General features: G+C 35.7%; 2 protein-coding genes and 2 long non-coding RNA genes across 4 annotated transcripts; 2 read left to right on the top strand and 2 right to left on the bottom strand.

The window, feature by feature from the left end:
- Positions 1–4,115: 4,115 nt before the first annotated feature.
- LOC105795882 (aspartyl protease family protein 2) lies at positions 4,116–5,976 on the top strand. Its single transcript, XM_012625538.2, has one exon. It carries the CDS (start codon positions 4,197–4,199, stop codon positions 5,661–5,663), a length of 1,467 nt encoding a protein of 488 aa, XP_012480992.1. The 5' UTR covers positions 4,116–4,196; the 3' UTR covers positions 5,664–5,976.
- An 862-nt stretch (positions 5,977–6,838) lies between these two features.
- LOC105795904 (uncharacterized) lies at positions 6,839–9,537 on the top strand. The gene is made up of 2 exons (XR_008197683.1): positions 6,839–7,803; positions 9,085–9,537. It is a non-coding gene; the product is annotated as an uncharacterized LOC105795904 (long non-coding RNA).
- Positions 8,963–13,182, bottom strand: LOC128042373 (uncharacterized). The gene is made up of 2 exons (XR_008197682.1): positions 12,935–13,182; positions 8,963–9,801 (listed from the first exon to the last, which is right to left on the bottom strand). It is a non-coding gene; the product is annotated as an uncharacterized LOC128042373 (long non-coding RNA).
- LOC105795878 (phosphatidylinositol 4-kinase gamma 4) lies at positions 10,003–12,941 on the bottom strand. The gene is made up of 2 exons (XM_012625533.2): positions 11,286–12,941; positions 10,003–10,656 (listed from the first exon to the last, which is right to left on the bottom strand). Exons 1-2 carry the CDS (start codon positions 12,636–12,638, stop codon positions 10,276–10,278), a joined length of 1,734 nt encoding a protein of 577 aa, XP_012480987.1. The 5' UTR covers positions 12,639–12,941; the 3' UTR covers positions 10,003–10,275.
- Positions 13,183–25,404: the final 12,222 nt, after the last annotated feature.

Here is a 25,404-nt window from a genome sequence, read left to right as displayed (position 1 = left end):
TTCATGTAATTTCATTATTATTTCTTCTTCTTCTTCCGTTTATTTCACAAATGAATGAGACACATATATTATCTTTACAGAATTATCCTGAAAGAAGAAAAAGTTAAATTATCTTAATCAAATTATTGAATGAAATTCGATCAAACTCTAAAATACCTACTGCATTAATGATATAGAAAAAGTCATTTCTCTAATAATTTTTCTTCCTTGTCATCATCTCAAAATCTAATTTTACAAGTCCTCCGGAAATGATTTTCGATAGATCTTACTTGATAAATTTGATATATACGCAACCGGATTGGGTCCAAGTGTTGAAGGTTGTCTCCATGTACAATTATTATAACTATACAAATTCAACAGCAGCTAGTCAACAAAAGTGGGAACTCAACCAAAAGTAGCCTTGATTTACTGTTGTTAAAGAAGCGCAGTAGTGTAATGCCTGATATCATGGATCTGCTAACCATGTGGGCTGGTGTACACATGGAAAACTTTTTGTTTTTCTCTACTTGATTAATTATTCTTCATTTTCCTTTATATAAAAAGATTCTATTTCGGCTCGTTAGCTCCGTAAATTACGCTGTTCTGAAACTAGGAATGGAGATGTTTCTTAATGCAACAAGAATATGTCTGTGGGGAGTAAGACCGAAAACAAGATTAATGTTATCCAGACATGATAATGTCTTGTGTGTTCAGATAATCTGACCAAAAGAAAATCAATCATAGAACTGGCAAGAAACTTCTGATCTACATACTGTCCCATGCTTGCATTGCATGCACATGTCAGTTTTGTTTTTTTTAATATATGGATTCTAAAGACGATGTTCAAAGATCTGAAAGAGGGGCTCCTATATTATTATGCTTTGTGAGAATTTAGACCGGAGACAAGTTTTGGTGAAGCTGTAGCAAAGTAAGTTTATTACTGAGGAGAAAACAAGGAACCTTCCAACGCCATTTGCTGCAAAATGTAGTGTCCTAGGAACCCAAGTTATTGCTGCACTTTGAGGCCAGGAGATTTGAATGTGCAACTCAATAGTCCAAAATCACGACAATTGTTACACTGGTTTTTGTTACAGGGATGTGGAATCCTGTTAGGTTAAAGACCTAATCAATTTTACGGATGTGATATGGGTTTGTTTGTTCATTTCCAAAGCTTGGAAACCGGTTTCCAAGGTTGCACGGATTTATTATTATTATTATTTTAATTGAGTAAAAAAGCCTAAGGAAAAGAAAGAGAGTGAGAGATGAATATAATGGACACATGAGTGAAAGCTAAGGAGAGTAAAGGGTTTTTTTTTATAAAATTAACCCTAAAAATTTAATTAATTATATAAATGACCCATTTTTTAATTAAACACGTAAATAATCTAAAATCTACAGTGAAAGTTGGTGGAGCCAAGGAGTTTGGCGCCACCAACATGCCACATCAGCAATTCAAATAAAAAAATCATTTTTTTAGTAGAGCCATGTAGAATAGTGCCACTTGTACAAATACCAAGAAAATACTATAATTTTTAAAAAAATGGAAGGACTTTAAAAAAAAATTCTCTTTTTTGGTGGAGCCAAATAGATGGGCGCCACCCATTTCCTAAGTGTTGCCCGCACCTTTTTCCTTTTAAAATTTTAAATATATTAAGAATGCTTATTTTTTGTCATTACCTATTAAAAAATATATTAAAATTTTAAATTTGGTTATACTTAAATTTTTTTAATATGTTTAAAATTTTAATATATTAAGTATATTAAAAATTTAAAATTGGTTATACTCAACATTTTCTTTAACATGTTTAAAATTTTAATATTTTACATATTTTAAAATTTTTAAAATTTTAAATATATTAAAAATTTCTCTTTACATATTAAAAATATATTAAATATATTAAAATTTTAAAATATATTTTTAAAAAAATTAATATATTAAAATTTTAAAATTGGTTATACTTAACATTTTTAAATATATTTAATTTTTTAAGTTTTTAAAATTTTAAATATATTAAGAAAACCTTTTTGTCTTTACCTATTAAAATATATATTAAGTATATTAAAATTTTAAATATATTAAAATTTTAAAATGAATTATACTTAACATTTTTTAATATATTTAAAATTTTAGAAAACTTAAAAAGAAACTCACATTGGAAACTGGTGGTGCCAACTTATTTGGCTTCACCAGAAAATGGAATTTTTTAAAGTTCCCCATTTTCAAAAATTATAATATTTCCTTATATTTATATAGGTGAGGCTATTCTATATGGTTCCACTAAAAATTAATTTTTTATTCCACTAACTTTCTCTGTAAATTTTAGGTCATTTACGTGTTTAATAAAAAATATAGATCATTTATGTAATTAATTAAAGAGTAAAGATGAGAATTGCAGGGAAAAGCATGCGAAATCCTGTATAAGGAAAGGATGTGGTTGTTTTGTGAATTCCAATCTAGGGAGCTCCTGGGAGTGTGGTCAGAGTCAAGTCAAATCTGGGAGAAGATAACATCTTGTAGAAATTTGTTTGTCCAATCACAGATTTAATTGAATTATTAGTGCATCCAAACAACTGAATTTAAATGATTGTTCAGAAAATTGGAGAGGAAATGGTCACTCTTTACTTTCTGCACTACAAACATATAAAAATAATTAAATTAAATTAGTAAATTATGTATAGTAGGTGATTGGGTTTTGGTTTGGATTGGTAAATCGTGGCGGTGCTTTCGGTTCACACCATGTCACGGGTTCCAAACACAATCTTGAAGCTGAATCCTCAAGGGTAAGACACACATTTGACTGCACCATCTGAAGGCTTTTTTACAAAATTATTATAAAAAATAATCAAAATATTATAAATTTTTTTATTTACCAAAATATATAAAAAAAACAAAAAAAAACTTGACAACAGCCTGATCAGGCCAATCACATTGGCGGCACCAATGGTGCCAAATGACTAAAATGTTAGTTAAGGGTAGTTTCAAGGACCTGACATGAAAATTTACCATTTTAAATTTTGAAAGTTAATTGCTGTGCGCACTAAAATTAAAATATGGCTAATTGCCTTCTAAGCCCTCCTTATATTATTTTCTTTTTATTCCCCTTCAACTCACTTTTTTATTTAATAACTCTATTAATTCTTTTATTAATTTTTTTATTCCCCTTCTAAGCCTGGTATTTCTATTAATTTTTTCAATTAAATCTAATATTAGTTAAGTGATAATTAAGATACTTAGAGTTCTAATTAAGTAATAACTCTATTTTAATTTAATAAACTATTCTCATTTAATAACTCTATTTTCATTTAAAATATAAAATTTACTGAAATATAAAATTTGTAGCTTCATAATATCTTAAGAGACTATTTTAATTAAAATAGTCTAACATGTTTATGTTATAAGTCTATTAAGAATATATTAAATTTGTAAATAGATAAAATAGTTTATGTTTCCATTATTTTTTCCTTTTGATTTAATATTAGTTAAGGGAATATATTAAATTTATAAAATTAAAATAGTTTAATTTAATTTTTTAAATTAAAATAGAGTTATTAAATTTTATTACATTAAAATAGAGTTATTAAATTAAACTATTTTAATTTTATAAATTTAATATATTCCTTAACTAATATTAAATCAAAAGGAAAAAATAATGAAAACATAAACTATTTTATCTATAAACATAAACTATTAAATTTAATAAATTAAAATAGAGTTATTAAATAAAAAAGTGAGTTGAAGGGGAATAAAAATAATAATAAATAAAGAGGGTTTAGAAGGCAATCAGCTATATTTCAATTTTAGTGCGCACAACACCAATTAACTTTCAAAATTTAAAATGGTAAATTTATATGTCAGGTCCTTGAAACTACCCTTAACTAACATTTTAGTCCTTTGGCACCATTGGTGCCGCCAATGTGATTGGCCTGATCAGGCTGTTGTCAAGGTTTTCTTTTTTTCTGTTTTTTGTTTTTGTTTTTTGATATATTTTGATAAATAAATTTTTTTTATAAAATTTTAATAAATAAAAAAATATAATATTTTAGTTATTTTTTATTTTTTTATAATAATTTTGTAAAAAACCCCATCTGAACGTGATAAAAGTAAAGCCTGTCAGAAAGAACCGCCTTACATTCCATTATTTAAGTTCTCTCTCAACTCCACCATCTTCACCATTTTTCTCACTTTTTTGCCCTTTTGGTTTCACCCTCACTGACCAATGGGACAAAAATCGAGAAACAACCGTCTCTTTCACTCCTCCATTATTCTTCTCCTAGTTTCTCTCTCCGCCGCTTTATCCTCTCCTTTCCAGCTCCAAACCCTACTCCCTCGCCCTCTCCCTTCAGCACCCACCCTCTCATGGCACGACTCCGAACCCGAATCTAATTCCCTTGAAGAAACCTCCCAGCTCGACCCTCTTAGTTCCAACACCACATTGGAAGTGCAGCTGGAATTGCACCATGTAGACGCTTTATCTTCGGAAGATACTCCGGAGCTACTCTTCGACTTACGACTCCAACGGGACGCGCTGCGGTCTGGAACTATATACTCTCTTGTCTCCAAAGCTGTTGCGCGGAACCCACCACGCGCCGCCGGTAGGCGTTCTGGGTTCAGTAGTTCTATTATTTCTGGACTCGCTCAAGGTAGTGGAGAGTACTTCACGCGCCTAGGTGTGGGTACTCCTGCGAGGAATCTTTATATGGTGCTTGACACTGGTAGCGACGTGGTTTGGGTCCAGTGTTCACCTTGCAAGAGTTGCTACTCTCAATCTGACCCAATTTTTGACCCGACTAAATCAGCTTCTTTCTCAGGTATTCCTTGTAGATCCCCACTTTGCCGTAGCTTAGATTCATCGGGATGTAATCAACGCCGGATGTGTCTTTATCAAGTATCCTACGGCGACGGTTCTGTTACTTTCGGCGACTTCTCCACTGAAACACTGACGTTTAGAAGAACCTCGGTGGGACGCGTGGCACTCGGTTGCGGTCACGACAATGAAGGCTTGTTTGTTGGTGCGGCAGGTTTATTAGGTCTTGGTAGAGGGATATTATCGTTCCCCTCCCAAACTGGTAGCCGGTTCAACCGGAAGTTCTCTTACTGTTTGGTCGACCGATCGGCTTCGTCTAAACCATCCTCCCTGGTTTTCGGTGATGCCGCCATTCCTCGAGGTGCTCTGTTCACTCCCTTATTAACAAACCCAAAGCTCGACACTTTCTACTACATTGAACTGCTCGGGATCAGCGTCGGTGGTACACGTGTCCCCAAGATCTCACCTTCCTTGTTCAAAATGGATCAAGACGGTAACGGAGGGGTCATTATCGACTCAGGCACGTCCGTAACTCGCTTGACTCAACCCGCTTACACGGCAACGAGGGATGCATTCCGTCTCGGAGCTACACATCTGAAGCGGGCGCCTGATTTCTCTTTATTTGACACGTGCTTTGACTTGTCAGGGCAGACTTCCGTTAAGGTACCGACGCTGGTGTTGCATTTTAGAGGAGCTGACTTGTCACTGCCGGCGACCAACTATTTGATCCCGGTAGATAGCAGCGGGACCTTTTGCTTTGCTTTCGCGGGTACAATGAACGGGTTGTCCATCATTGGAAATATCCAGCAACAAGGTTTCCGGGTTGCATATGATTTAGCGGGTTCTCGTGTCGGGTTTTCTCCCCGTGGATGCGCCTAAAAATGGCGGTGCTTTTAATTTTTATATTAAGGGACAAAGCTCTATCCCTATCTCTATATTATTTTCCTTGGATATTTTTGGGGGAGGGTAAGAAAGGAAGAAACATAATGTTTTCATAGATAAGAATGTAAGGGAAAGATGGTGACCAGGAAAGGCGGGTTGCTGGTTAGAAGTAGAGAATGTCGTTCGGCGGGTTTTCGGTTTTCACGTGTTGTCCGTTGTACTTTTGAAACAAAAGAAATGGCATGTCCAAGAAAGTTATATATATTTTTAATTTAATAAAAAAAGATTAATGGAATCACCCTTAAAATAAGATTTTGTTGATGAACATTGTTAAGATAACGATGATTGTCGTACTAAGGCAATATTTTATTTATCTAATTTATTAAACTAATTGCAATTTGTTGCATGACCAACAATTGTTTTGTTTCTCATGGTTAGGGTTGGATTATTTAATTGCAATTTGTTGAAATTATGGCCACGGAAAGATGATTCAGGTCGTCATCAAAGGGGCAAAAGTTGCAAGTATAAAGAGAAATTGGGACAAGTGAAGGGTGCTGTGGAACAATAATAAGAAGTCAATTTATTCGAATAATGAATAAATTAATTTAATTTCTAACAATAAAATTAAATAAAATATTTAATTAAATTCCCATTTGTTCCTCCCTCTTAAATTCTACAAATGTGCACGCAAATCACACCAAAGCTTTAGAGAAAGTCACAGTCAGTGGCATGTGCAAATTACTTTAATTTGAGATGATAAGTCACGGCGTCGAATTTGTTAATTAGCAGCACATGATTCAAAGTTAAAAAAGGCGGAGAAAATAAAGCAAAAGTTTCAATTTCTTTAAGGATGTCATGTTGGCACTATCGGTGTCTTCCCTCCACCAGTTTTGGTTTTCCTTCCCCCATCTTTTCATTGTCTAACACACTTTTGACATTTGGATGCATGCATATATATTTAGTTTGACTCTGCAAATGAGTTGGTTTTTGACAAATTTCACTTTAAGATCCCATGTTGACATCACACTATACAAACAGAAAATATTTAAATTAAGATATTTATTGATTCATATTATCCACACCAAATAAAATAAAATCGATGCTAAGAAATAGATTTTTAAGTATGATGCATACATACAATTTATATTTAAAACTCTAGTTGGGGTGGGACTTTCATTTTCCAAACACTGTCCCACTCTCATCTAAAACCTCCACCACATCCTTGACGTATTACAGGTTTTCCCTCAGCTAGTGCATAGGCACTAGATTCATCCCGTTCTTCTTCTCCATTATTGAGTGGTCCTTGGATAAGGCGTCTAGTTGCATCTTCCCCAGGATTTGATCAACTCACCGTTTCTAACCACCCATCTCTGCCCTTGTTTTAATAGCCCAGAGCCTATCGCTTTCTTTTTATATTGTGCCACCCTAATTTCACCCTGAAAGCAGTATGTTTAGACTTAGAGTCTTTGATCCCCAAGTCTACCACCGTGCTTTTCTGTTTTGGCCGTCTTCCAATTAATGAGGTGTAGTTTCGAGTTATACGCCTTGTATTGTAGGCGAAAGCAAGTTAGCTTTCTAACCACACTAAGTTCAGTTCTCACTTTTGTCCACAATCAAGTTGTAGTTTGGCTTTGTTACCCTCTTTGTGTCAATGGGAAACTAAACCCTCAAACTCTCAATGCAAAGGGCGTTGCAAATAGTATAATAATACATCACAATGTTTACTTTTCGTTGGGATTAAGACAAAGGCATATATGTTTGGTTTCATGAAGGTGAAGTTTATGTTTGTTCTTTTGTTAGCTATGAATTGCCTAGTGCATTAGTTTTAGTTCATCAAAGAACTGAACTGATCATAAATATGTTTCTCCATTTGATCTTGCATGTAGTCTAGTCCCCAACTCCTGAGGATGTATTTTGTTATATTTGAGGAAGGTTTCCCAATACTGATTCAGCATTTCTGATCTGGCACGGGGAATTGTGGATTTGAACAGAGGTGGCATGTCTAGCTGTTTATGCTGGGACATATATTAGAATCATTGCTTCATTCCCATTCGAGTTTGGTTCTTGGGACATATTTGGAGTTTTAAAAGTTGCATAATTTCACAAGAAATGCGTGGAATAGTGGCTTCATATAGAGGTAAGAAAGGATGATTCCATAGGATTCGTTATTTTTGTTCACCCTCAAATACCCTGTACAGTGTAACAGGCTGCTGACCAAGGCCAATAGTGCGGCTTTTTTATTAAATAATTCAAAAAATTAAAATTAAAAACTGAAATGGCATGCCCATTAGATTATTTATCAAAATATTATTATTTTTCTGGTGCTACCTGTCAAATTGGCGGCACCAGACTAAAATGTAATAATTTAAAGTATTTAGGAACCTGATATGAAATTTACCATTTTGAGTGACTATGAAGAAAAAGTGAAAGGGTGTCACTGTGTGGTGGCACCAAACTTTAATATTTACTTTGGGTAAAATATGTTTACTTTAATATTAAAATAAAGAGTTTTTATGAATAAAAATTATAGGTTAATAGCTTATTTAACTACAAAAATAGGTTGAGGGCTTATTTAAACACAATGTAGTGAGTTGAAAGGGAATAAAAAGAAAATAATAAATAAAGAGGGCTTAAAAGGAAATTAGTCACATTTAAGGTTTGGTGCCGCCACACTATGAAGCGCACTTTTTCACTTTTCTTTTCAGCAGCCACTCAAAAGGGTAAATTTTCATATCAAGTTCCTGAATACTTTAGATCATTGCATTTCAGTCCAGTGACACCAATTTGACCAGCGGCACCAAAAAAAACTATACCATTTTGGTAAATAATCTTATGGGCATATCTTATTAATTTTAATTTTATATTATTTAGGTGAAAAAGCCCCAATAGTGCTTAACTACAGCTTTTTTTTCAGCTTTGGTTATTTATTCATCTTTGTTTAGACACAAGTACATTTATGTTTGTAGAACAACTTCAGTTGTCTATTTTGCTCTGCAAGTGGTCCCAAAGTGGTGTGCTAGTTTCTCCAATTTCACATGCCGAAGGCTGGTTCTGTTTTCTAATGAATTGGTTTTTGTGCAAAAGAGTTTTTCAATGCCATTGAATGCTAGCACTGCCGATGGGATTTCTTTTTTATTTTTTGGCCTCATGCGGAGCAGATCTAGCTGCCCCAAATAATTTGATATCTACAGTGGGCATATACTCTTTGTTCAACATGTAAAACAATGGTACACAATGGGTGCCCCACTTGTAGTAGACAGGAGCTTGGTGATATTTAGAAGTGTTCAAATGGTTAGTTTGGTTAATATTCCAACCGAATTACCCAATATATTAAAATCTTTAACTGTTAACTGAATCAATTTTTTTCAAATACATTAACCGTATCGAAATATTTCGATTAATTCGGTTAATTTTACAGTTATATAGCCTAGAAGTTAGGGGGGAATGACAAGAAACTCATTTGGGAAGGCACCCCGAGCAGTGTAAGAGGTTGCCATGAATCATGATAGCCTCATCATGCAACGTAACTTCGGTGGGACAGGAAAGAGTCGAAGCTACGAGTATGGAGATGGATACGGAAAGAACAACAAACCCAGGAGGAGGTGCATGCATACCCAATCTCTGTAGTTAAAATGCCCAGCTGGATCCCTGCTTCACATCCCCATAATACTTGTTATATATTCTTGTAATATTTAAAGTAGCTTGCAGTTAACATTAAGGATTCTTGAACTCTATCGACATTGGAGGCTTAAATCTTTTTATAACTAGACAATAAGCTTAATCTCTGTATAACTATTGAGACGTGGAATCTAAATCTAGTTGAAGAAGCTCAAAAGATGACAGTATAAACTAGTTGACTTAATTCCTACCATTTCAATGTCTACTTTTGTTCTTTTCAGAACGAAGATGAAGCTCAAAAGGCCTACCAAGACTCACTTCATATACCTAACCTGAGTGAGAAGTGACATCGAAATTGACCACAGTTGAGGACTCCTTCTGATCTATTTCCTTGGCCTCCCACGTTTCAACGTGCAATTCAAAAGCCTATCCATTTGAGGAACTTTAACATCACTAAGCAGCCGACGTGTGAGCTGTCTGTGGCCTATGGTGCAACCGGAAATCCTTCCTCTTTTATCTGTAAAATTGTAATTGGACAGCAATTTGATCACTTGATTTCCTATATTTATAGTTTAAAAATATTAGCTAGTTTTACTGTATTTGCAGCAAAATGAAAGAATCAAATCAATCCCAGAGATGCGGAATCAGCATACGTAATTGACACAGTATCTTAAAACAGACAGTAACTTCAACTTAAACACACTTTAACAACAGTGAATGAGAAGAAACTCGTGTCTTTACTTCAAATTTCAAAAAACCAACAAAAAAACATCTTGATAAACAATTGAAATGATTGTGAACCTCTAACTAAGTGGCATTCTGTAAAGTGCCATAAAGAATAGAGAATCGCATCAAAGGGAGGAGAAGAAAGAATAGACCATTGTGCATTCTGCTGAATAGAAGGTATGTGCAACTACTTAACTAGCAACTATAAAAACCAGCATTCTCTAAAGATGTTCATCACTATTAAAAGTGTTTTGGGTTAGCATTTTCATAGCCCAGTAATCTCATCAAGATGTCGATCCATGATCTGAGAGAGTGTCTCCAGAAATGCAGCTTCACTTGTGCCAGGAAGCACGGAATCCTGTGCCTCTTGGACCATTTGCTCAATTGGAGATTCCTCCTTCAAATTCTCCCTGCACATTATACTTCCAATCGCATGGGGAGTGAACCCTCTCTCTGCACCCTTTTTGAGGAGCATGGTGGAGATGCGGAGAGTGCGTGCGCACTCTGGTGGCATATCCCATCCAAGGAATTTCAAAAGGGAAATATCTTCTTCAGCATCCAATGATTTTATATATTCAAGTGTCTCAGGTGAGTAGGATTGACGAGCTTGAGGCCAATACAGCCAGTCAAATGTGCAATCTTCAAACTATGGAAACATAAAACTTGATTAGTGTTTAAGCTTCAAGACACAGCAAAGACGATATGAGAAAAATACAGAAAACACCCAAAAACAGAGAAAAAAAAAAGAGACAGAATTTGAGCTTTTGAATGAATGAAACAAAAATGACAGTTTAATGATACACTCATAAACTCTATACAAGATGGAAACCCCAAGAAAATACAGAATTTGAGCTTTTGAATGAATGAAACAAAAATGACAAAGTTTAATGATACACTCATAAACTGTATACAAGATGGAAATCCCCCCCCCCCTCCCCCCAAGAAAATTTGGGCACAGAATCAGACTGGGAGCATCACTGAGCTTGCTAGATAGTTTAAAATTAGCCCATCAGTGAACCATAATAATTTTAGTAGTATATTGGAGCCTCTTGACTCAGTAAGATCTAATACAAGTTCAATAACCTTCTAATCATGAATATATTTCAAGTTAAATCCACAGTTGAATTCAAACTATCCTCGGTACTGTGTTTAACATTTACAATCTAAAGGATGAACCTAGAAACAAAAATAACAAGAACAGAGTTGAGGGTTAAGTAGTAAAAAACGGAAAACAAGGATTGTAGTAAATTACAAATTATCAGTGAGCAAACTTACGCTTTCAGGTAAGCAATAGCCATGGTCAATTGGAACCAGCACTGTTTGTCCATCTTCATCTTTGCTCAATAAAATATTTCCAGCGTGCCTATCAGCATTAGCCAATCTTATATCCAACACAGAGATTTTATGTACTTGCTCAACCGGAAAAGACCCAGGACCCATATCCTCACAACTTCCATTGTTTTCCACAAACATCTGCAATGACCCAATCTTGACAATTGCTAAATCATCTGGATTGTTGAAGCCAGTATGCAAACACTTGACCAGAGCAGTAGGAAGAACCCCAGCAAAACCCTTCTCCTCACATCCTTTAGGATGATCCAAGATATAAGCAGCTACTTCCCTGAATGCTCCTTCTCCAACTCGTGTACCCTTTTTCAGCCCTTCACCATCTGGTGACACTGGTAATTTTCGAGGATTATTAACAGCTAAAGGCTCCTCGTCAATCGGCTTAAAAACAGAAACAAACTTTTGGCCTAATGAATCTTGCATGAAATAGACTCCTCCAGTACCCTCTACAGACCTGATTGGAAAATTTCCATTGTACAATCCATCAAATGTGGAGTTAATCATATCAACAATGACCGAAGGTAATTCAAACTTGGGATTAACAATAACAGGCTTTAATACAAAATCCCTATCAGGAGGCTTTCTTGGTTCAACCTCCCTGTCAACTTCATATCTTCTACAAGAATTCTCTTCATCACCAAGATCATATTCTAGCTTGCGTTTCAATTCTGGTGCCACAATAGACAACTCGAAATTCTTAGCAACAGGCTTAACCCTAACTTTGGCAGATTTCCGAACCAATAAATGCAATACAGCACTGTTGTGCGTACATAGATCATCAATAAGCCTCTGATCCTCTAATCGCTCCCCATCACAAACAACTTCGTGGTCATCAAAATCAGAAAAACCTTTCTCCCTCTTAGCAATCTGCTCCTTCACATAACCAACATCACGCCCTCGTTCAACATGAAAGGTAAATTCTTTCCCAGCTGTAGTCTTAACATGAATGACCTGGAGATCAGAAAGCCTAAGAACTAAGTGTAGAACATTTCCATCGTTCACTCCATAGTCACGAACAAGTGAATTGCTCCGCGCCAGCTCCCGGCCTCCACAAACCAACTTCTGATTCTTCACAACAAAACCTTTAAAGGTTTGAATGCGTAGCTTCAAGGATTCAATAGAATCCGATTCCAGAACCCGCATTGGAATCATTGATTCGGAAAGGGCCAGATAAATCCAAATTGATTCGTTTTCACAAAGACCCAATTCAGGATTCATGTGATCAGGAGGGATCAAAGGTTCATTTCGAACCGGGACAACAGCAAGACCAGCCGAAGACATGGTTGACTGTGAAAATTTGAAGAACAAAGATTTTCCAACACTCTAAAATTGAATGCTAAAAAGTCTTAAACTATCTGTACAGATCCACAGTAATTTCCCCCACATCTTTTTTTTTTACAATATAAACAGTACTATACAAAGAATAAAAGAAAAAAAAATCCAATCCTACAAAAAATTGAAACCCTAGGAATCAAAAGCGAATCCCAGGCTCAATTCATCTTGGTTTGCAAGATTAAAGATTAGAGATTGAATGTACGAAAAGTATAATAATGACATAAAAAGAAGAGATTTCTTACCAGAAAGGAGCGAAGAGAAGGGAAGATGCTTACGTCCAATTTAGGAAATTAGTTTAGGTGTGAGAGAGAGAAAATGGAATTGCAGAAGAGGAAGACGCGTGTAGCCGTCGTCGTTTTATAGGTAACGCGTAAAAACTTGTACTACTATTGACTTTTCTCAGTTTTGACCAACTGGCTTTATACACGTATAAATTTCTTCTCAAGCATTACTTTAGGTACATGGCAATTCGGTTTTTGGTATTTCTCTTTTTTAGGCTCTGCTTAATTAAAACCAAAATCTTGGACTAATTTCAAATTTTTAAGTGAATTCCTTTTTTTTTTCAAAATCTTTTGTATTTGATTCACTTAGTTTAACTCAAAAATCTTTTAAAAGGCGGAATTGAATTATATAGTTTTATAGCAGTAAAAATGTAATTTTTATATTTTATAATTTTAGAGGATTAAATCTAATTTTATCATTTTGTGGGGTTAAAATATAATTTTATCATTTCTAATTTAAAATTTGATAAATTATAAAAGACTTAAATAAAAATTTTCTATTTTAGGAGGACCGAAATCCTGCGAACCCCTAAACCTACCCCTAGTTTAGCTATAAAATACTTTAATTTATATTTTATATTTCTACCAAAAAATAATGTTGATATATTAAACAAAATTAGTGATACATATTTATATAGATATATGTAAATTTTTAAACATTATTTTTATCCATGAAATTCTAATCAGCTAAAAATATGTAAAAGTATTTATGTAAATAAAATATTATACATATTAAAATAATGCACTTTTAAAGTATTTCGATTTCAAATTTCTTTAAAAATTTTAGTGTTTTAGATTTTCGAAATTCATGACTGTATTTTTCAATAATATCATCTTTAAAATTTATATTTACGTGTTTTTTTGAATAAGAATGTTAAAAAGGTTGTATCATTTGCTTTTGTTTGGGTAAAAAAAGCAAAAAATTCCAAGGAAAGACGGATATGCGTTCTACCAATTAGTTAACTAAGAAGTCGGAAGTTGACATTTGAAAATTGAATGAAACGAAATTTCCAAGGGGTTTCGCAGCCCTATAATGACTCATGGATGATGTGGTAAGCCAATCGTCTAGATGGATTCTTGTTCAACTTCTTTTTTAAATAAAAACTGTGGAGTCTGAACACAAAGAAGAGATCCAACTACTACACTTTCTCACCGCCATTCTTCATTCACCCACTTTCTGGATTTCTAACTCTTTGTTAAATTTCAATATTCAATTAAGAAATAGAATTCAATAATTACAATTTTTGAATTTATATTTTATAAGCCGTTTGAATATCTCAATTCGAGTTTAAATGAAACATTTTAGAAAAATTAGGGGTATATTCGATTAGTTCAAATCGTATTTCAATTTGATTTCGATTTGATAATCTAAATTGAAATAACCAATTTTTTTGAACATAAAAAAAAGTTTTATAACTATACCAAATGGCCTCCGATATCAACTAAAATCTAACTCAAGTATCTAGTCCAAAAAATTTACGATAAAATACACCATAGGTCACCTAATTATGAGTCATTTTTTTTTGATCACCCAATTATGAATTTTTAAAAATTGGTTATCCAACTATGAATTTGTTTCTTTTTTTACCACTTAACTATGAATTTTTTAAAATTAGTCATCTAACTAATCGCGATTGTTTTTTTGACCAATTTCGTTAATTGCACTAACGAGAGGGTGATGTAGTAATTAAAAAAGTTAGCCCTCAACCTTTACATATTATACCAATTTAGTTATAATTTTAAAAAATTAACCCTCAAAATTTACAAATAGACCCAATTTGATCTTAACTGGAAAAAATTTAAAATATATATATATAAAATACATAGATATTTTCAAAAAAATATAATAATGAACTTAAATTTATAATAATAATAATAATAATAATAATAATAATAATAAACCTTCCCATCCCCTCTCCCAATGACCCTTGTTTCTTTGTTAGCAAAACCAATAACTAAAATAGTTGAAACATGTACAACAAAAATGGAATCCCTCAACTCAACCGTATGATTTCAGACTTTCACAGTAAAAAGCAGCTTTGATGGGCATCATTATCCATGTTGACACCATTTTTTTTGATTGAAAATGGGGTCGACTTGGGTTTTGAAAAATAAAAACGAAAACGGGAGTCGCCACCGATCTTTTTTGATGAGGTGTAATCGAATTACCTCAAAAAGTGGTTGTTTTTAATAAACGATTTAATTTTATTAAAACAACGATTTTGGTCCACGAAATTCAGAAAAACGGGTTCGGAAGTCGGTTACGCACGAGGAAGGATTAGCACCCTCGGTACGCCCAAAATTGGTACCTAGTTGATTACTTAATGTCTTAGTGTCGAAAAACTGAAAACTTTAGAGAGATTTAAAATACGATCCTTAAAAAAAACTCGGATGACATGGATTGAAATTCGAGAGGATATTTGGCTATTTGGTTAAACGAGAAATCGAAACCCAGCACCTTAGGGTACGTTCCTCAAATTTCCAAACGCAAAACATTGGCTTATTTTGAAAATTTTAAAAGGATATTTAGCCATTTGGTTGAATGAGAAAAATCGACACCCAGCACCTTAGGGCATGTTTTCTTGAATTTCTCAAACGTAAAACATTGCCTTATTTTAAAAAATTTTAAAAGGATATTAAGCCATTTGGTTGAACGAGAAAAATCGACACCCAGCACCTTAGGGCATGTTTTCTCGAATTTCCAAACGCAAAACATTGCCTTATTTTGAAATTTTTAAAAGGATATTTAGCCATTTGGTTGAATGAGAAAAATCGACACCCAGCACATTAGGGCACGTTTTCTCGAATTTCCAAACGCAAAACATTGCCTTATTTTGAAAATTTTCCTTTTGAAGTATAGTGTTAATATGCATAATGGGATAATGAATATGATAATGTGAACAAAGATGACAAAAACGAATAATAAAATAAAATAAATAAATGAACTAAAGCATAAAAAATGGACATATAAATAAGTACATAAATGAACATAAAAAAAAAACAATAAAGGAAATAGATGAAAATTATAACATATGGATATGTGTATGTACATATAAGGGAAATATATATGTATGTATATACATAAAATTATGAAAATATGAAAAAAAATATATATATATATATATATATGTTTGAAGGATATTAAATATAAAAGGTTATGTAAATATATATATACATATATATGTATAATTATGAAAAATATATAAATATATATAAATTCGTGAGAGAAAAGTATATAGATGTATATATATAGATATGTATAAAATTATACAATATACATAAAAAATGTAAGTATGTATATATAAATTATAAGTATAAAAATACATAAGTATGTAAGTATGTATATATAAATAAATTTGAAATAAAATGTAAATAATTATAACAATAACAATAAAGTAAGTACCAATAATAAATACGGTAATAACAACAGTAATATTAAAAAATAATAATAGTATTACTAAAATTAATTAATTTAATGGCAAAATAAAAAAAGGACTAATTTGAACTGAAAATAGATTTTTGGGGCAAATCTGTAAATAAAGTAAAAGGGGGAAATCCTTCTGAACGCGCGCATAACACAGGGGGACTAAAAGCGAAATTTCCCCTTTTCCCCAAAACGACGTCGTTCTAGTGAGGACCAAACCGTAATCACAGAAAAATATCGGGGCAAAATTGAAAAATAAAAAACCTGATCGCAAATCATAAAAAAGGCGGAAGGGCTAAAGGTGCAATTAGCCCTTCCGTTGAAAACACGCGGATCCTCCCTCGTGGTCGGGTCATCATGGCTCGAGTACAAAACGACATCGTTTTGGCACTGACTTCTAAGGACAAAACGGCTACCGCTTTTGTTTAGGTATTTAAACCCAATTTTCTCAAAATCCCATTTCAAACACTGCTTTTCTAAAAAAAACCAAAAATCCTTCCTTCTTTCTCTCAAACATCCGGCCTTTGGGGTTCTAAGACCCCTGTTGTCGATCGTCGCCAACCAATGATCAGCAAGACGCCACCATGATGGCGAAAATTTAAAAAGATAAATTTTTTTTTGTATTTTTCGCAGATATAAACTGTTTTTGATATATATATATGTATGTATATATGTATAAAAATAAGATAAACAAGTATGAAAAGAGAAGAGATGCGAAAATGAAAAAAATCACCTTTGATTTTTTTTTTTGCTTTTATTTCTGTGAAAATATTACCAAAAGAAAAAAGAAGAGCCCCATCTTTTTACAAAACAAGATTGGTTCCCCCCTTTAGATATGTTTGAATGGCTTTTAAATAGCCATTTTATAATTTTTCTATTGCTTCTACTGCTGTTTTTTCCTTCTTTGCTTGCGTATTTGCAGGTCGAGCAGGTGAGGGCGCAAGTGGCATGGGAGCGGTGACGGTGACTGACGTGCGGCGGTGGCAGTGGCTAGGGGTAGGGTGCGGCGCCAGAAGACCAAGAGTCAAAACATGCGGCGCTAGGTTTTCAGAGACTGAAACCTTAGTCTGAATTTGGTATTTGGGCCTAAGTCTATTGCGCCGTTCGGGTTTGGGGCTTAATTGTTTTGGGCTGAGGGTTAGTGGGTTAGGCTAGTTGGGTCTGGTTCTGTTTGGATTTGGGTTTGGTTGTGTTTGAGTAGCTGAGGTTGGACTTAGGTAGGTTTATGGTTAATTGGGCTCGGGCATAAAAATTGGGCTTGTACAGCTGCCCCTCTTTGCTCGTTGTCGTGTAACGATAACAGAGCAAAGACTAAGAAAGACTAATTTTTTCCCGGTCTTGCCGAGTCTTTATTTCTCTTGACGCTTCTCTTCAAGTAGCTTCACTCTAGTCTGCCGCGTCTTGTTGCTTCGATCCACTCTACTGCACTTCAGAGAGATACAACTTGTAGCTTTAATCTTATTTGCAGCAACTTCAGGGGGTGAGGTTTGTGGTTTAAATCTACTTCCCTACTATCTCGGGAAGATAAGATTCGCCGTCTTTGATCTGCTCCACTACTGCTTAGGGTAACAGAGTCTGTAATCTTCAATCTATTCCACTACTGCCCATGGAGATAGAACTATTGGCTTCAATGTACTCCACTGTAGTCACAGGGAGGTAAAATCTGCCATCTTCGATCTGCTCCACTACTGCTTAGGGAGATAAGATCTGAAACCTTCAATCTATTCCACTGCCAACCAGGGAGATAGAATTATCGACTTCAATGTACTCCACTGTAATCACAGGAAGGTAAAATCTGCCATCTTCAATCTGCTCCACTTTGGGAGATAAGATCTGTGGTTTTAATCCGCTCCACTGCAACTTCAGAGAGATAGGATTGGCTTCTGCAATGTCAGGGAAGTAAGATTCACCATTGTAGCTTCAATTTGTTCCACTACAATGTCGGGGAAGCGAGATTCGCCATCGTAGCTTCAATCTGTTCCACTGTACCGCTAGGGAAATGAGATTGCAATGTCGGGGAAGGAAGATTCACCGTTGTAGCTTCAATCTATTCCATTGCATCGTCTGAGAAGTAAGATTCGCCGTTGTGGCTTCAATCTTTTAATTTCAATGTCGGGGAAGCAAGATTCGCCGTCGTAGCTTCAATCTATTCCGCTACATCGCCTGAGAAGTAAGATTCGCCGTTGTGGCTTCAATCTTTTAAATTGCAACGTTGGGAAAGTGAGATTCGCCGTCATAGCTTTAATCTGTTCCGTTGCATCGCCTGGAAGGTAAGATTTGCTGTCTTCGATCTGCTCCGCTGTCAACAGGAAGGCAAGATCTGTTGTATTCAACCAGCTCCACTATAACCAAGAGAGGCAAGGTTTGTGTCTTCGGTCTGCTTCGCTGTCAATGTAGGAAGGCAAGATCTATTGTCTTCAACCAGCTCCACTACAACCGAGAGAGGCAAGGTTTGTGTCTTCGATCTGCTTCGCTGTCAAGGCAGGAAGGCAAGATCTGTTGTCTTCAACCAGCTCCACTACAACCGAGAGAGGCAAGGATTGTGTCTTCGATCTGCTTCGCTGTCAAGGCAGGAAGGCAAGATCTATTGTCCTTAACCAGCTCCGCTACAACCGAGAGAGGCAAGGTTTGTGTCTTCAATCTGCTTCGTTGTCAATGCAGGAAGGTAAGACCTGTTGTCTTTAACCAGCTCCGCTACAACCGAGAGAGGCAAGGTTTGTGTCTTCGATCTGCTTCGCTGTCAATACATGAAGGCAAGATCTGTTGTCTTCAACCAGCTCCGCTACAACTGAGAGAGGCAAGGTTTGTGTCTTCGATCTACTTTACTGTCAATGCAGGAAGGCAAGATCTATTATCCTCAACCAACTCCACTACAATCGAGAGAGGCAAGGTTTGTGTCTTCGATCTGCTTCGCTGTCAATGCAGGAAGGCAAGATCTGTTGTCTTCAACCAGCTCCGCTACAACCGAGAGAGTCAAGGTTTGTGTCTTCGATCTGCTTCACTGTCAATACAGGAAGGCAAGATCTGTTGTCTTCAACCAGCTCCGCTACAACCGAGAGAGGCAAGGTTTGTGTCTTCGATCTGCTTTGCTATCAATGCAGGAAGGCAAGATCTATTTTCTTTAACCAGCTCCACTACAACCGAGAGAGGCAAGGTTTGTGTCTTCGATCTGCTTCGTTGTCAAGGCAGGAAGGTAAGATCTATTGTCTTCAACCAGCTCCACTACAACCGAGGGAGGCAAGGTTTGTGTCTTCGATCTGCTTCGTTGTCAAGGCAGGAAGGTAAGATCTATTGTCCTCAGCCAGCTCCACTACAACCGAAAGAGGCAAGGTTTGTGTCTTCGATCTGTTTCGCTGTCAAGGTAAGAAGGCAAGATCTAGTGTCCTCAACCAGCTTCACTACAACCGAGAGAGGTAAGGTTTGTGTCTTCGATCTGCTTCGCTGTCAATGTAGGAAGGCAAGATCTGTTGTCTTCAACCAGCTCCGCTACAACCGAGAGAGGCAAGGTTTGTGTCTTCGATCTGCTTCGCTGTCAATACAGGAAGGCAAGATCTGTTGTCTTCAACCAGCTCCACTACAACCGAGAGAAGTAAGGTTTGTGTCTTTAATCTGCTTCGCTGTCAATGCAGGAAGGCAAGATCTGTTGTCTTCAACCAGCTTTGCTACAACCGAGAGAGGCAAGGTTTGTGTCTTCGCTGACCTGTTCTCTAGGGAACATGACCTGTATAATGAACCTGATTATGCCTAATGATTAGGATGACATGATCAAAATGAATCAAATGCTCCTAACTAGACATGTATGGATGGTGTTTGCATGAATGTAAGATTTTATTCTTCGAAAATGATCCCTCTTAGGTTTTCATTACTCAAAGTTTATTAAGGCTTTGTGACTAACGTGCTACGACGCCTTCTTGCTTGACTGGCTTTTCTGAAGAAACATTTAGCCAGGTTGCCCCCCACTATGAACCTCAAAGTTTAATCCATTGGGGCGCAAAATTTGTACCATTATTCTCCCACTGTAATCCAAGGGTAGAAATATGTGGCCTTTCCTCAATCCTTTCCTACCACAATTCAAGGATACAGGACCTGAATCGTTCTAGTTCCTTACACCATTCCCAATGTGTCGTACTCATGTGCAAATGAAGGATCTCTTCTCTGAGGTAACCTCTTCCTATTGCCTGATAATCATTACTTGCTTGTTTATTTAAGCTTTGTCGTTGACACGACATCTTGTCATTTTGTTCAATCAATGCACTTGACAACAAAATCAAAAGAGAAAGTCCAAATTTAGACGCTTCCTTCTCAAATTTCCAACTTTAAAATTTGGTGTGTTCTAAACAATTGTCCTGTTTCAGGTTCCTATATTATTTAGAAACTTTTCAGAGTAATATGCAAAACTTCCTTTGTGAAAGTTTTATTAGTCCATAAATCATTATTCCAATACAACATGTTTGCAAAAAAGGTCATAACAATGGATAAGAATAAAGTTGGTTCTGAGCATAGCTCGAAAAAATAAATTATCGAAAATAGTAAAGGAGGATGACAAAGGAATTAATTGGGAATGTATATCTTGGAAAAGAAAAAAGTATTCCAAGAACAACAAATAATATGAGAATTGGGTACCCCAGATATCGTAGCTTGAACTTCTCTGTACAAACTTTCTGAAGACCATTTTGAGTTTGACATGTGTTTAAGAGATCTACAGGACTTTGTCGATGCCCCAAGATGTCGCCTACCCTTTCCTATTGATTCAGGTATAGCAAGATCACTAAATGCCCCAATCTGATCACTTTATGCCCCATTCTGATCCACAATTTGAGTCGCCCTTTTCGGGTTTTCAACTCAAGCCTCTTTGGTCTCAAGGCGCCCTTTGCGGGTTTTCGCCTTGGCCTCTCCTTTTTCTTTTTCTTTTTTTTTCTCTTTTTTCTCTTTTTTTTTAGTTTTATTGAATCCGGGATCATAGGATTAGGCATATCCTTGTTTTTCGATCAAGATCAACGCTTTTCCATATAAGGCCTTCCACATAAGGTTCTTCTCAGTTTGGCATAAAATTCTTTTTGTATGAGAAGGATCTTTTTCGATACCAAGTCCTCTTATGGAATCCTCTAGGGTGAATTTTTTGAGCTCGCATCATTTACTTTTGGCATACTTGACCATGATGGATAACTTTGAACATTCCTCTTCAATTGGGGTTAGATCCAAAAACTCAAAGAGAAGAAAATCTTGACTTCAATAGGTGAAACCACGATAAGCCAAAAAGGAAGGCGTTGCCTCGGCAAAGTTTTTTTTTGACAATATGGTGTTAATCTTGAACAGACTGTAAACTTCTGATATTGTGTTCTTGTTCAAATTTTTCAAAGTTTTGCTGACTGTCGACTTCGTGACACTGGCATATGAAGCATCTTTCACCCACTTAGTGAAGTAATCGGCGGCTGCAAAGATGAATTGTTGACCGCCAAAAATTTTTGGCAAGATCGTCTCAATGACATTCATGCCCCACATAGGTAGAAGTCGTGGATTCCAGTGATTCTTTGTAGGGTAGGATCTGTTTTCCATCTTGTTCTACCATCCTCAATAAATCCGGAGATAGGCCACAATCTATGTCATCTTCAAAGTCGTGAGATCACCCTAAGCACATGTCTCGCTCAAAAGGAGATTCTAAGTCTGTAGCGGTGTTATTCATGTCATTGATATCTGGGGACCTATTGTAGGTATAAGAGAATATACAAAGAATGTATGAAGTTATGTACAATATGATTATGAATGTAATAATGATTTGGAAGAAAGAATAAAAGAATAAAAATAATCATTCGTAAGAAATGAAAGAATATTGGTTCAAAAATATCACAAAGACGCATTTCTATTAAAATAATGATGTTCAGACATGAGCCTATTTCACAAAAGAGTTCTTATTGCCTCTAGGCTAAAAGCAACAAGTGTGTTCTGAATATTACTCTGAATAAGCTCTACAAACTATAGGGGTCTCTTCCGCTACCCAATTGCTTAGAACACTCTCAAGTTTATAAGGGCAGACATCTAACAAGGTCCCTCTTTCATTTGTGTCTTCATACATGTCATCGATGTGAACACTTCCCAACATGTCTTCATACATCGCATTCACCTTATTGTCAATCATGATTGGGTAGCGGATTTTCTGCAGTAGATGAGTCACCCAACTTGACAACACCCATGTTAATGAGTTTTTCAACCAGTTTCTTGAAGGCAGTGCAATTCTCTATTGAATGCCCCGTAATTCCCGCATGATAGTCGCATTGTACGTTTATGTCATACCATTTGGGATACGAAGGTTGTATGAGTTTTAAGTAGAAGGGGGACACCACACGTGCATCAAATAAGCTTCGGTATAACTCACTATATGGCATTGGTATAGGTGTGAACTGCAGCCTTTCTGTATTTGTCTTTGTATAAGATTTTTGCTCTAAAGGACTTCAATGTCTGGTGGTTTCTGTCTTTGGCCTGCTCACAGTGATTGGCTTTGAGTGGCCCCTGTTATACTTGCCTGCATTATCCAATTTATTTCCTTTCTTCCTTGGGGCCTTTGTAGTATCTAGGTACTCCACCCTCGCCTGCTTTGTTTCAGCTGGGTTATCAAGAGCAACAGGAAAATTGTTCCTCAAATTGGATCTTGGGTCTGTCAGGCAACTCACTGGTGTTACTGTACCAGTCTGATATTGTTGAGATCTGATAGTGAAGAGTGTCCCTTGTAGGCACCCATCTGGCTGGACCTGGGCACTTGTCGAAGTACAATCTAGGAAATAAGCAAAATCCTCATTATCAACCCCAGAGTGGTCCATCGGGTCCTTCCTTTTTTCTCCAGCTAGCAATTGGTTGAACGGGTTCATCATGGTTCTCTGTAATTCTAGCATCTGATCTCTCATCTCCTGTTGAAATTTGGTCAATTGCTCCTGTATCTGTATCTGCATTCGCTCTAATTTTTCCAACCTTTGTTCCACTTCTCTAGTTTTTGTTCGGGTAGCGCAAGGGTGTTGGTTTGGTAGGTTGGTTTCCATTGACTCTGAAATGATTTCGTTTGATTTGGGTCTTTTAGTGAAATTTGATGCATGCAATGAAATGCTATGCAGATACATGAAATGAATGCAAAAAGAGACGTTGATTCTTGGTTCAATTCTATTAGAACAACTTTACTAGAAAACAAATCTCTTTATATAAAGCGGATATATATACGGCTTTGCCCTTATATTCCAAGACAACGATCATTTTCTTCATTCGTGCGTTGAGATAGATCTCATGAACTCTTCAAAAGCGACGTCTCTTCTATCTCTTTTTTGCTTGATCCGGGCCTCAACTCGTTGCTCGCTCATCCTTGTGATGCTCATTGGCTTCTCCTTAAGAAATTTCAGCAGCTCTCGAATAATCTTTGTCATTTTAAATTCTCGGGTAACGGAGCAATGATCATGTAGTCTTCCATTAAACTATCATCCTTCTCTTATCACATTTTCTTGGACCATATTCGGACAACCATATTATTATCCACTTTATCAAGAAACCCATTTCCTTATGACAAGCTCTCTATTTAGCAACCGAACGTAAATCAACACCTCTTTTTATGATGAAAATGCAATGCAATCATAACAAAAAAGAAAACAGGTTAGTACGAAACAAGAATAAATAGAACACCTATTCGGGTGAATACTAAGGGTTCGAAGTGGTTTTACCTAAGGTGAGCTCCTAAGGTTCACTACATGAGGTTTGGCTCTAAAGTAAGGGTACCCGAACCAGCAGATTCCTCGATCTTCACCATTATAGGCTCATATAGACCGAGTTCGGTTCAGGGGAATACATTTCCCTATAGCTGCACGGAGATGAAAATCTCACGAAGACATAGGTACGAATGTATCCCGAAAGCGATTCACTATCTTGCACGGAGGTAAAAACCTCACGAAGGAGTAACTTCTCACTCCCACTTAAAAAGGTGTGACCAACAGTCATGCAATGCAATGCAGAGATATAAAAATTTAAAATACAAAACATGATAAAAACTATAACTCAAAACAAATGAAATGCAATGAGAGGATCATATATTTAAATCAAGTTTTCAAATTTCGACAAAAAGATAAAAAGTAATCAACTCGTGGCTTGACTCTCTTATTTAAATTCCCCAGCGGAGTCGCCAAGCTGTTGACACCATTTTTTTGATTGAAAATGGGGTCGACTTGGGTTTTGAAAAATGAAAACGAAAACGGGAGTCGCCACCGATCCTTTTTGATGAGGTGTGATCGAATTACCTCAAAAAGTGGTTGTTTTTAATAAACGATTTAATTTTATTAAAACAACGATTTTGGTCCACGAAATTCAGAAAAACGGGTTCGGGAGTCGATTACATACGAGGAAGGATTAGCACCTCGATCACGCCCAAAATTGGTACCTAGTTGATTACTTAATGTCTTAGTGTCGAAAAACTGAAAACTTTAGAGAGATTTAAAATACGATCCTTAAAAAAAACTCGGATGACATGGATTGAAATTCGAGAGGATATTTGGCTATTTGGTTAAACGAGAAATCGAAACCCAGCACCTTAGGGTACGTTCCTCAAATTTCCAAACGCAAAACATTGGCTTATTTTGAAAATTTTAAAAGGATATTTAGCCATTTGGTTGAATGAGAAAAATCGACACCCAGCACCTTAGGGCATGTTTTCTCGAATTTCCCAAACGCAAAACATTGCCTTATTTTAAAAAATTTTAAAAGGATATTAAGCCATTTGGTTGAACGCGAAAAATCGACACCCAGCACCTTAGGGCATGTTTTCTCGAATTTCCAAACGCAAAACATTGCCTTATTTTGAAATTTTTAAAAGGATATTTAGCCATTTGGTTGAATGAGAAAAATCGACATCCAGCACATTAGGGCACGTTTTCTCGAATTTCCAAACGCAAAACATTGCTTTATTTTGAAAAATTTCCTTTTGAAGTATAGTGTTAATATGCATAATGGGATAATAAATATGATAATGTGAACAAAGATA

The sequence above is a fragment of the Gossypium raimondii genome, chromosome 7 (genome assembly GCF_025698545.1).
Source record: "Gossypium raimondii isolate GPD5lz chromosome 7, ASM2569854v1, whole genome shotgun sequence".
Classification (NCBI taxonomy): Eukaryota; Viridiplantae; Streptophyta; class Magnoliopsida; order Malvales; family Malvaceae; genus Gossypium; species Gossypium raimondii.
Note: the sequence above shows the minus strand (reverse complement) of the source record. Positions and strands in the feature narration are given on the sequence as shown.